Consider the following 13,090-nt stretch of genomic DNA (forward strand, 5'->3'; position numbering starts at 1 on the left):
ATTTCGCCACAGACACCAACAGCATTTCCAACTGAAAAACAATCTTCGCTGTTCTGAAGGATTTTCTAAGAAATCCCTTTTTTTCTCCTCTAGCAAACCATGACTCATTGCTCTATGCAGAACAAACAGCCACCAGATACAGAAGCTTAAGTGCCAGAAAATGCTCCGCTAGCTCACAGAGAGTGTTTCAAGTGGGAGCTTCAAAACAGCCTCCAGAACCACACTCGTGTTCAAAGGAGGTGCTAGAGAACACGGCTGTGTGAAATTTGGCAATACGGCCTCACTGGCAGGAACGGGGAGGTTAGTTTTGGCTCACATCAGATCCTCCACCCTGTATTTTGCTTTGAACAGTTCTAATGAAAAACTCAAAGTGAGATTCAGCTGCCAGCATCGTTTTTTAACCGAGGTTGGTCAAAAGCAAAAGAAATGCGATTTCCGTGTGCACAGCAGCGGAGGATGGAGTACATCTCCCCATAGGAGAGACTGTATTTAGAGTTACCTTCAGAAGAGAAGGCAGCCGGGAGGCCCATAATTCTGTCACCCCAATGCGATGCGTGTAAGTGAGCAAAGCATCGATGCGGCCGAAGATGGGGTGAATGGGTAAGCGCAGCATCCAGCTTGTAGCCCTGGGCAGCAGACAAGCCTGTCCACTTCACTATTTCCAGAGGAGCAGTTAGTCACTCCTCCCACCTATTTGCAGCAGCAAAATGAGAAAATGCTGCTCTTCAGCTCAAATAGATGTTTATTTCATTCAGAGAATCTAAAGATGCCTCTAGAGGAGCTATGATGCCCAAATCATTAAAGCTTTGCCTCTTTACCATGATGTATTTTGGAAAATTTAGAGCCTCAGCACACGATGAGCAGAAGAAGGTGGTAAATCACAGGGTGCTTCTTATTCTGGCACGTGGTAGGAGGAAGGAGAAAGAAAACCCGCTTCAGGATGGCGGGAGAAATGCAGGATAGGCAGGACAGGCAGCCTCCCCTTGACGAGCAGGCAAGCAAGTTGGCTGCCTGCCCTTCCAGATCTCCAAACGCAGCAAAGGCGAGAGGGGGTTACAGGCCACGAGGATTTTTTCCATCCCAAGACCACTGATGTTAAAGGGAGGGTTCCTCACCTCCAATAAAAAACAAAACAAAAATCTGAGAGCATCTTGCTAACACAGGCCAGCAACGTTTATTTTAAGTCGCCTGTTCCCTGTAAAGCCAGGGAATATATACTTAGCTCCTCTTGCACAGACTACGCTGAAAATGTCAGAAAACAGGACAAGCTAGCTTATAAATAATTGCAAAGCCCCTCCTGGAAAAGGTTGAGAGGGAGGTGGGATGAAAGCTCGGAGCCAGGAAAGCTGGGGCTGCCAAGGAGCAGAACAGAATAAGGGCAAGGACGGCGTGTGATATCCCAGCTCCATCTGTATGCAGAAATGAAAGGCATTGAGGAAAATATCAGTGCGGGTTATGGCAGGCATTCCCAGGTGTGGGGAAATCCTCCAGGGAAGAGCACCATCAACAGAAAATACAGCAGACCTTATAAGAGACAGCTGACGTGGCAGATCCTACAAAAGCTTGTCTGCAGTATCAGAACATCTTTTGTTCTCTAGCCCCATTCTTTCACCTGGCAGCTCACGGATGAAAAGACCTGAGAGATGTTCCTGTCACCAGAGACTTTTCCTCAAAAGGCTCCTAAAAGGAGGAGGACCAGGGTAATGCTGGCTCCGCTACGGGGGATGCGTGGCAGAGGAAACTTTACCCCTCTAATAATGCCTTGCCTACATTTCTGAAAATTCTCCCTAACCCTGTCCCCTCACTACCTGCAGAGTGATAACAAAGCCAACTTTGTCCATCAAGTCTCAGTCTGAAGTGACTCATTTATTCTCAGGAGCACCGGGTTCATTTTTGTCAGCCCGGCATCCTAAGAAACAAGGTTTACGTGATCATATTGCCTGTCATACGCCTTAACTGTTTGTCCTTTCCTATTAACTTTTCAATCACCCCGGACTGGGGATAGAGGGCTCGGAGAAATTGAGTTTCTCTTACAGAAATTGAGTTTCTCTGAGATCAGTGAATGTGCCCCGGGTCGGTAGGGCAGAGCCCCCGGTTTGTGCCTCTCGGAGGAAAGGCGAAGCGCAGAGCCGGGCGCGATGGGGATGGGGACGGGGCTGAGACCCCACGGGGAGCAGGGCCCGAGCTGCACCACTGGGGTGGAGAAACACAACTTCACAGGGAGCCCGGCAAAACTCGGGGCTGCTTTCTGCCAAATTGCCTGTAACTTCATGATGCATCATCAGGGACAAACGCCAACATTTCTCAAGTACTCGCTGAACCCAGCGCGCAGCCACGCACCGAGCAGTGTGCAACTGATCTCTCGTTAGAACTTCTCCCCTTTTGTCTGAGCATGGCGAGCAAAAGAAAAGTCACAGCGAAGTCACTTTGTCTCCTAATGTCACCACTTTCCAGGCCCACACAATTAATGCTGGGTTCCTTGAAACAAGCAGAAGGCGTGCGATGAATCAAACGCGAGCGCTGCAGCAGCGCTCCCGTAAGGCCGCGAGGCTTGGCTCTCGAGTGAGTCTGTGACTTTGTGCAGAGCAGCTCTCCGCCCCAAGCAGGCTCTGCAGGGGCATTTTCCTATGTTTACTGACCAAACTATTGATTTTCAAGGAAAAGAGAAGGAACAAAAAAATGTCCCTTTCTCCTGCAGCACCACATGATGAATTTCGTTCGCCCCTCTCCCAACAGCTTCTAGTGACAGTGCAGTGTTTGTCTGAATTTTTAACAGATGTTTCTAAGTACTCTTGACCACTTCTCTCTCCTGAGGATTTCGGCAGTGGGATAGCTCTAGATAGTAATACAAACAAAGCTGTAAGAGGCTCTCGGGGATAAATCTGTAGACGCTGCATGTAGGATGGGTGTGGGTATGGGTCCAAGCCTTATGAAACTTTGCAAATATCCTCTGAAGACTAGCGAGCTGGACTGACGCTGCCTGCAGATGTTTTTGAGCTTACCAGCACCACGGCGAAAAGCAGGACAGCTTGCAGATAGCTGCAGTGCTCCCGGAACAGCCCGGGAGGGGGGTTCAACCCAAATGTTACAAAAGCAGGAATATAGCGGAGCAGAACAGAGCAATGCAGCAGATGATGTGTGCTGGTGTAAGTGCATTTCCACCCAAAACATCGCGGGTATCCGCTGCGGCAGGGATCAGGCTGCACCGAGGCAGGATCTCCCAGATGCCAGGTAACCCTGGGGAATGAGCACACCGAGTGCAACTGACAGGTGTGAAGGTACTCATGCAGTCAGAACATGAATTGTTTGGGAAAAAATAAATAAATCTCTGCTTTCAGCTTAGAAGAGAACGGGTATCTCGTGCTTACGCCTGGGAAGGAGGCGGTGACATCTGCCCGAGTGTGCACCCAGCCCGAGCCAGGAGCAGCTGCTCCCACATCTATGGCCACGAGTTTGCACACCACAAGGACGTGAGCACGGCTGTTCAACACCCAAAGGAAATCCACTAAGGCTACTGCCAGCCCCAGGGCAGCTGAAGCTGGTTTCCAGGAGGCCTCCTGGCTGCAGGGCGCGGAGCAGCGGGGAGGTGCTGGGGGTCCCGGCCGTGGGGTGCGTGGGGCAGGGCCCGCGGGGAGCCCCCAACGTGGGGCTGCACCTCCGCATTGCTGGGGCAGGGAGAGGGATGGCTGAGAGGGCAGCGCTTTTTCCAGCCCCGCTGCCCGTTGCGGTGGCTGTGTCATTCACAACAATACCACAGCCCGCCTCCGCCCCTAGAAAAAGAAAAACATAGAAACCCCAAGCCCAGATACACTTCCCCATAAATAGCACCAAAAGCATCGCTCCAAACACCCCACCGTCACCACAGAGCAAGGTGTGCGCGTTTGCTGTCCTCTTCTGTGTTAGTCTATCTGTTAACCCTTTTGTAAGAGCATTCGACTTGGTTTCGAAACTCCTCGTGCTGAAAACACTTGTTAAATATTGGCCCTGCCTGCTACACACAACGATAGCTTGGTAGTCACAGCCCACAAGATATATTTAGCTTCACAAACTCATCATCAATGGATTTTGAAAGCTCTGTAGCCAACAGACTGGAAACCACATGCAATACAAACACATAATAGAACTTTTAATGTGCAAAGAGACTAAACAAAAAGATCCTTGACCTTCTTGCTTTCCCTTGCATACCATTATCCCCAGTGAGACAGCAAATGGAATGACGTTGAGAGCAACAGCTACCATGAAGCAACTTTGGAAGCCAATTTCTACAGTAGTTAAGCAGTTAATGGCGTTAATCAGAATGATAACTTATTAAATCCTACATTTATGCAAATAGCATTTTGGCATATCACAGGGAGACTTTAGCAGAGCTCGCCAGGAAGAGGTCCCAACATCTTTTAAATTGCCTGTTCTTTTTTTTTTTTTTTTTATAACATGTACAGTAATAGCAAAGGACCGTGTCCATGCCTGTTGGCACATCCAACAAACCACACTTAAATAATAAGCTGTAGTCATAAATTCATCTCCAACATCCCAAATAGATTAATGAACAAATTGTTTAATTCTTAACCTTTACGAAGCAGGGATTAATCTCTCCAGCTAAATCCAATCTCTGTCTTTATCTTTTTAACGAGAAGTTGACATTTCTTACTGAGCTGCCTAAAACAAGCAACATCCACTGAACAAAGCAATGGCAGGTGTCCCTCACTCTCTCCGTGCTACAGCAGCTACGGGATATATAACACACAAATATAGAGCAACACAGTAATTCATGACTATGGCATGAAATGACACTATCTGCATATGACGAAATAGAAAAAAAAAGTAATTTTACAGAGTTCATAGCAATCTTAGTTTTGTAAAACCTGTGTGGGAAATTTGCTATTCTCCAACAGAAATTATCTGGCTCTGGGTTGCGTTTAAATTCAGTGAGGATGGAAGAAGCAGGGGGCTGGATGAACAGCTATAAACTGCACTTTTAATGGCTCTCCAGATGTAACGCCCTCCACCACCATCACCACCACCAAACAAACAAACAAAAAGGAAAAAAAAAAAAAAAAAAAAAAAAAAAAAAAGCACTTTTGTACTTCATTTTCTCCTTTGTTGGTGTTGTTTCTGTAGAATTAAATTCTGCACAGAATTTTACCCATTTACTAATTGATTCTACATCTTTGGGGAAATGAGGGGGGAAAGTGTCTGCCCGTACCACTTGCTGAAGGATGTTGTACAAAATGAATATTTCACCGACTGCAATTGTACCTGCATTTTGGAAATCAATACAACCGCTTATACACCAGCCCGAACTGTTGGTTTATTGATGTATATGTAAATGCCCGTGTAAGTGGTACATTGGCTTTGTTTGGACAAAGCCTGCAACACAGAATGTTAAAATTTCTCTGGAAAAAATAATTGGCCTTTTTTCTCCCCTTTGGGTACAAATTTCTGTTTTTAAATGAATGTGCAGGTTTCCTGTTGTTGCATGCAGCCTTCATTCCAAAATACCATCATTGACTAATTCTATATTTAATTAAAACAGAATGTTTTACAAACAGTTATGTTTGTTTGTTTGTTTGTTTTTCAGTAAATATCTGCTTTACCTTAATGTGATTCCTGGCTATTAAGAGAAGAAGTTTTTTTTGTTGTTGTTTTCTCTTTTTTTTTTTAATTTAATGAAATAATCTGAAGTTTTACCGCAACTCTTTATGGAGTCAACTTATGCAAGCACCGGAGCCTTTCCAGAGAAAACAGGATTCTCCCCACCTCCCTCTGGCTTTTCTCCCTCCTGAATGCCATGGCCTTCACTCAACCAAAGGAAATGAAAGACAGACTGAGACAACAGCATCACGTGGGTGAAGGTCAGATTGATTTTCAGCTGTGTGGTGCTGTTTTATCACCCTCAGGACAAAAGTTAAGCCCTTCATTTTTTTTCATGTCTACTTTAACAGAGTAACTTATTTTTCCCCCCAAATTTTGGTCGGGCTCCATACCACCAGAACCATCAAGGATAGCCTAATTTAAAACATTTGTGGATATCTTCTTCCTCGGAGAAAAATCCCGAGCAGCCCACACACCAGGGCGTTTCGATCCTGGAGCCTCCTCTATCCCCTGCGTACGTGTAGTGGCTCCTTGCAGCTGCTGAGGTTTCTGCGGTGACACTCGCTGACAGCAGAAGACGACTCGCGTGCAGCTGCCGGCTGCTCAGCAATGCTCCTGGTCACCGGGAGAGGAGCATTTGCTATCTCAGAAGGGGCAAGTTCACAAATCATTTTTTCTCCCCGTCCTCCTCCCCCTCGCCGCGTGGCCGAGCTCCCCGAAGCCGAGCCTGTCACTCGCTGAGCCCCGCACGTCGCGCTTCTCCCAGCTCGCTGCGACCCCAGCGTGCTGCGACCACCGCCTCTCCCCAGCTCTTGCACTGAAGGCTCCCCCAAGGCAATGATGTTGTCTTCTGAGCAGCCAGTTTTAGCTGGTCAGATCTTCAAAACTGAACTGGTTAAAGTACGGCAGAGCATTTGGTATGTCAGAAATAGGTATAGTGGCAGAGAGAAGGAGCCTCTTCCCTCCTGGTGCTTGCATGTCTGGAGGATAAACGGGCAGCCAGAAAACTCAATATTCTCTCATTTAATCTGTGAGAGAAAAAAATCCTACTCACTTTCATTCATTGTTGAGTTTTGTTTGTTTTAAATTTTGGTTTAAAAGTGTTTTTGTGTGTGAGAGGAAAGCAACAACACTGCGAGCATCCTAACGATGACCGTTCATCCTCCGTGCAGCAAGGGACACCATCTGCAGCTACGCGGCACCGCCACAGTATCTAGTGGGATACAGTTCCTGCCTGAAAGAGCTCTTGTAAAACAAAACACGGCAAGCACAGTGACAGGGCTGTAAGGTGAGATCAAGCAGCTCTCCAGGTTGGGGCTGGATGCAGTCTGAATGCAAATTGGAAAATTCACTGGGTTTTGCAAACAAGGATTTGACTACGGCATACGGCTTTAGCTCTTTGAACCTCAATGGGAGCACCTCCAAAGTGCCCCCAGCTCCGATGGGTGCTTGCAGCACCTGGGGGAGCTCTGCAGGTGCTGGTTCCCATGGGGCAGCGTGAGGACAGCCCTGTGAGCACTGAGAGCCCAGGGAAGGGACAGCACGGAGAGAAGGGAAATCAGCAACGCGGTGAGGTGTAGCAGAAGCGTATGAGCTGTGCGGGTCTGAAAGCTCAGACATGGAAGTGACTGGGTTACACGTGGGGCCAGGACAGGGCTAGTGCCAGCAGAGCATCAGGGCGGACGGTGCCGTAAGCCTGATGTGCAATGGTCTAAGTCCAGCAAGGAGCAGTGCAATGAAACCAAGGGAACAGCCTGAGAGGAGGGACCATGGGGAGAGCAGCGCAGGCAGCAGGGACAGGGGAGAGCAGTCACCCCAAGGAGAACCAGAAGTGCTCACAAAAGCAAAGTCCCCCATGGCGAGGAGACAGAATGCAATCTGACCTGCAACTGCCCTGAAGGCGTGCTGGCTTTTTAGCTGGCGTGGGCTTGGTTGGTTGCTACGGCTTGTTGATATGGGTTGAATGCACTCAGATCTGGTTAGATGACTCTCGGAGCCCAGCAGATCACCCGCATGCACTTGTGCTCAGGGAAAATGAATGCAGGTGTTTATATTTGTGTTTCTGTAGACTGCAAGGTCATAAACAGAATATATTCTACTTCTGTCCATCTCTCCAAATTTTCTAATGAATAATTAGTAGATGTAGATTTCTAAAAAGACCATTTAATATAAGTTATATCAAATCTCATTTATTTTAGTAGATATCATTAAGTACAAAGTCTGCACAAGTGAACTGAGTTCACTGTGGAGGAAATGACTGGGAATTACGTTCAAAAATCTATTCAAATGTTTAATGTAACAGATTCCCTGGAGAAGAGAAAAGTGATGGGCCTCTTCAGCCTTTCCTTATGTCCTCCTCCGCAAGGCTAACAGTAATTGAGTAGCAACATAAGGAGGAGCCAAAAAGTCTTTCACCATTATGCTGAGAAAGATTTTCAAGGAAGCCTAAAGAACAGATGGACCACATGCCAAAAACCTGGTGCCTGCAAGAGGAGGAGGGAGCTCACCCGCTGCGATATAGGTGTCGCCAGCAACAAAACCCACCTGGATTACAGACCTCGGCTCTAGCACTGATTTCATGCATGTTATTGGACAAATTGGTGACGCCAAAGTTACAGTCATTTTCATCCAAAATAAGCCAGGCTGCTAAGGGGGAAAGGCTCGAAATCTCCTCCAAACCCCGACCTCTTGTTCCCCTCATGTTGACGCAAGGCTTCTGCATTTTCAGAGGATGCCCAATGGGGAGCTGCACAGACTAAAAATTAATCCTTTTAATTATCAGCAACATCAGTTCCCAGAGACAACACAAATCTTGTATCAGCAAGAGGTAGGGGATGGAAGGAGAGAATGCTCCTCCTGGTAACAGGCAAAACTTTAGCCGAAATAGATTGACTTCTTAACTCCCTGAAGATAAAAATAAGGTTGGTACTTCTTGTGTCAGAGAAAGGAGTCGCTACACCAAATGTTTTAAAGATTCTGAAGAGCTCAAATGCCATAGGAGGTATTTAGCATGAACAGACCAGGTGCCTTGAAAACTCTAAATCACTTTTTTTTTCATTAGCTAAGGCAATGAAAACTGGTTGTATTAAACATGAAGTTTGATTAACATTCTCTACATTTTATATACATTATTTAATTAAAATTTCTATTGATGATGATTTTTTCACAATTCTGAATTTAATGAGATTATGAAATCTACTTTTAAAAGTCACCTTATTATTAAAACCAACCAACCAAACAAACAAAACACTACAATTACTTAAATGAGACAGCATTCAAGAGGCATGTGCTTGTTGCCAAAGTTTTGGAGAAAGTCAGAAGCTGCTTAGACCTCTGGTGGAGGTCTATTGATGTGCAAACGCAGCTTGGAGAGCAACAGCCTCTCCAGCAGGTGCAGGGAAAATATTTCCCTTATTCAATTTATCAGACTAGTTCAGTCCAACAACGAGTTCGTTCAGAACAGAGGAACTATCTGGCAGACGATCACTGACTTGCTTCTTGCCAGCCCACGCTACAGAAAGGCGCAAGAGCCCTACGGAGGATGCAGGCACCCGGGCGAGCGTGTCCACGGGAGGCCACGTACCTTGGCGGATCCATCCTGCTCGCGAGGCAGCGCTGCGGTGCGTGGCCGCGGGCTGCTGGCCGGCACGGGGACACGGCGCAGCCCTCGCTCGGGTCGGCGCGGGAGGCAGGCTGAGCCCTGGGCTCCCCGACCCAGAGGCCACGCGGGGATGCTCCAGCGAGCGCTCCCAAAGCCAGCCAGCTGAAGAGGACCAACCCATGCTGGCACGTTTCCCTAAAGCCAGCCGGCACCGGGGGGTGGAGGCTGCTTACTGGCTTCCCCAAGCCTGGAGCACAGTTAATAACATGCCAGCTGTATCTGCAGACAAGCCAAGTTTAATGAGGCTACAACAAAAGCATTCAAATATGCACTACAGAACTTCTGCAGGGATTTTTTCTAGAGCTTGTTTAGGAAAAAAAAAAAAAAAAAGAAATTCTTGACAGTGTTTGTATGCACACTCCCTTTATTTTTCATTCATTTTTTTAAAAATTATATTCTCTAAATTCAAATAAATCAGCATTAGACAGACTTGTTTTTATCCCACTACTTCCAACAGCAAATTTATGTTCTGTGATGAGTGCCTGAAATGCACTGCTGGTTGCTTTTTCCTAACATTTAAGCCTTAATCAGTTTCCCTCTGAAAGGCCAGCCACCACCTTTCTGCCTGCCCGGCCCCCACCCCAGCAGCGGTGCAATGCGTCCCCTCGCGCTCGGACACTGAGACCAGCAGGCAACGTGACCATATCCCGAGCACTGGCGGTGAAGGAGGTGCCTTACACGCTCACTGCCCTGCCAGCGATGCTGCACCACGTGCCTCAGGCTCTAGCTCTGGGTCAAGGTGCAGGAGGTACCAGTAAGGGGACTGCAAACATGGACCTGGAGCCTCCTCGCAGGCTCCTCAGACCTTCCCAAGCCCCATGCTTGACATTCGGGCCGGTGACTCCCCGGCGATGGAGCTCCGTCACACACGGAGTTACAAACACCAGCCCCTGAGGGACTGAGGGAACTACTGAGGCTCCAGGCTGCTCTCCTGAGAGGCTGCAGCATCCCTCCCTCCCAGGGACTGGGACAGTCATTCAGCTTGCTTAAAAAACAAGGAGGAGAACCCTCTCCCACATTTCTCTACAGCCACCAAGCGCAGGGGGCTGCTGGCGGCAGCAGGACCCTCCTCTGTGGGCACGGCCACCCCTGCAAGCTCAGCAGGGTCCAGCCCTGAAAGGCACCTTCCTGCTGCCACCTCTCCCTCCTCTTCAGAGCTGTTTCTTATTTCCTTGCATTCCTACAATGCCGAGAAACAGACCTGCCCCACACAGAGCCAGTGAAAGCCCGAGCTGCGACAAGGCAGCGGGTGCAGCGCCACAGTGGGACAGGCCTGGCGGCCCCGCAATTCCAGGGGTACCCACACTCGCTTTGCAGGCTCATTTTTGAGCTAGATAAAAGTAGATGATAAAGAAAAAAGCAAAACTCAATTAAAGTAGCAAGGATGAAACAGTCCCTTGCTGATACGACCATGCTAACGTGTCATCCTCAGCTCCTCACTGGGCCATATGTTTAAAAATGACAGGGAAAATGTTCTTCCTATGCGAAAAACATATGCTGCTTGAGGAAAGACATCATCTTAGCTGAGAAATATTTGTACAGCCTCAAAGCACGCGGCCGTGCCCTGCGCGATGACTGCGGGCTACGTGCAGGCTGCAGAGGGGTAGCTGCAGCCCGTGCCTCCCTCCCCACGGGGCTCTGGTTTCGCTCAGCCCCGGCTCCCGCAGCCGCGCTGGCACCGCTCCTATCTGCGTGCGCAGAGCCTGGTGCCGCCGCCCGTGCCACCATCCCCAGGGGCCCGGGCACAAAGGTGGCCGTGGCGATTGCGGGGGGCGGCGCCGGCGCCCTGGCAGGCTCTTATCTGCCAGCACACCAACCGGGCCTCGCGGCAGGGCCTGCCACCCGCTGCCACCGCGCTCGGCACGGGAGAGGCTCCGCGAGGCCGCAGAGCAAATCCCGGGCTCGGTGTTTATGGCCAGTGAGCTTTGTTTCAAATTCATGCCGCCCCCCACCAGCCACTGCAAGCCCTCAGAGGCACGGCGTGCTTGTAAAGCCCAGAACCAGACGCAGCGCAAGCACCGAGCGCCAGCCTGCAGTGGCAGAGGCAGAGCAGGGCCTCGCCACCCTCACCCAGCAGGGCTGCCGCCGGCCCACTGGGGAATCGGCCGCCTCCTGCAGCCTCCACGAGCACACGCACTGCACTCAGTGCCCATGAAAACACTGCTGCATGTGGCCCTGCGACGAAGCTACCTCATCCTCCAAGGTCACCACGTGCCCCGCGCGCCATCACACTCCGCACCGTGCTCCTGCGTGGCTTCAGCTCCAGGTTGAGCTACGGGAACGCGCCTCACCTGCTGCACGACAAACACACAGCGCCCTGCACCCACACAGACAGCCCGGCTCTCAGCCCCGACGGGCACAAACGCCGACCAGCGGGACAAATGTGAGCCCCGCGAGGTGAGGCCTGGCATGAAACAAGAAAAGGAGCCTGCGGTCACTGCCCCTCGGGGGACCGACAGCAAGAAGCCTGCCGCAGTGCCCGCTGCCAGAGCCAGGCAGCGAGAACTGAGGGCGCCAGGGAACATCCGTGCTTTTACAGTCTGTGATACTGCGGAGCGTTTCTGGTGCCAATTCTGAAAACACTGCCGTGACCTCTGGAAAGAAGGAAACTTGCATTTCAGCATGACAATGTAGAAAAGAACAAAAAAGGAAATGTTATTTTTTTATTATTTTTTTTAGATCGAAACACTAGTCATGTTAAGAGAGAGGAGCAGAATTCTGGCAAGGACAGGAGCACTCAGACCAAGCCACAACACAGTGATTAGGGCCAGTAGGTCATTAGAGCCACAGCTGTATAAACTAGGTGTATAATTAAGTTTCCACACTGCTTTTTTCACAACTGTATTTCAGTATCTTTTGTGGAGGATGATCAGTCAATTCATTACTTTAAAAAAGCAACAACATCAGCAGCAAAGCAACTGAAAACCTCCAACTTGCCAATCAGGTGCAACGAGATTATAATTTGGGGAAGGGTTAATTTGGGAAATACGTGCAAGAAGTCCATCTTTGTCAGTGCAAAGTACAAAGTACTACCTGACAAAAACATCACTGAGACGCGGCCACTTGTTGGCAAGCTGCCGTGTACGGTTTCTGGGTGAGCACCCTGCATATACAGTTGCATGGCAATTATAATTCAGCAGGTGAAATACAAGAAAATGCAAAATTATACACTAGCACAAAACAGTTACAATACCTCGTTTCTAACGCAAGCCTAGTGTACAAGTTACAGGGCATTTAACAGGAGCAACTGCAAGACTTTAATTATAAACTAGTTCCTACCGTACAGTAGTTTAGAAAAATCAGCCGCTTCCCAGCTGGCAATATCCATATATAGCTCTGCTGCTGTTTGAAACAGACAACCTGTAAAGTTATCAACAACAGAAGAGGACCTCATGAAATGCTCAGAGACCCCAACGTAACCTACTTCTGTCCAGTTCACTGATGCGCTAACTCGCTTTACAACACCCTACATTTGCTTGGGAAACCGAAGGAACAAGTTTATGGGAGGCTACACTGGCCCAGCAGGGGGAAAGGGCAGGCATGGATGGAGGAATCAAAACCAACATGATAAGAACGGGAGCTAAAACCAGACTGGCACATGTGGACTAACATGCACATACAAATGGCAAGTCTTGGGGCTTTTTAGCCACTTCTCATCAGGCAATACCCAACCCAGCACCAGGCACCAGGCAGTGAGGTACTGCAGAACAGCTGCCTGATGCATGCAGCCCCCGGTGCTGGCCAGAGGACACTTGCACTTGTAAATGCACATGTGAGCCTCTCCTCTTGCCAGTACTGCTGGGGCACTGTGTCATAACACCTGCACTAACGGCAGCG

The 13,090-nt window shown here is 49.0% G+C and overlaps 1 protein-coding gene across 3 annotated transcripts in view; it reads right to left on the reverse strand.

Moving 5' to 3' along the window:
- Positions 1-13,090, reverse strand: part of ZNF423 (zinc finger protein 423) — a 209,708-nt gene that overhangs the window by 138,523 nt on the left and 58,095 nt on the right. For 2 of the 3 annotated variants that reach the window (XM_082770091.1, XM_082770089.1), the window contains exon 4: positions 12,533-12,613. The exons of the other annotated variant lie outside the window; for it this stretch is intronic. In XM_082770091.1, the coding sequence (XP_082626217.1) occupies positions 12,533-12,613 (81 nt within the window). The remainder of the gene's footprint in view (positions 1-12,532; positions 12,614-13,090) is intronic. 3 annotated transcript variants of the gene reach the window in all.

The sequence above is a fragment of the Aythya marila genome (genome assembly GCF_965140915.1).
Source record: "Aythya marila genome assembly, chromosome: 12".
Taxonomy (NCBI): domain Eukaryota; kingdom Metazoa; phylum Chordata; class Aves; order Anseriformes; family Anatidae; genus Aythya; species Aythya marila.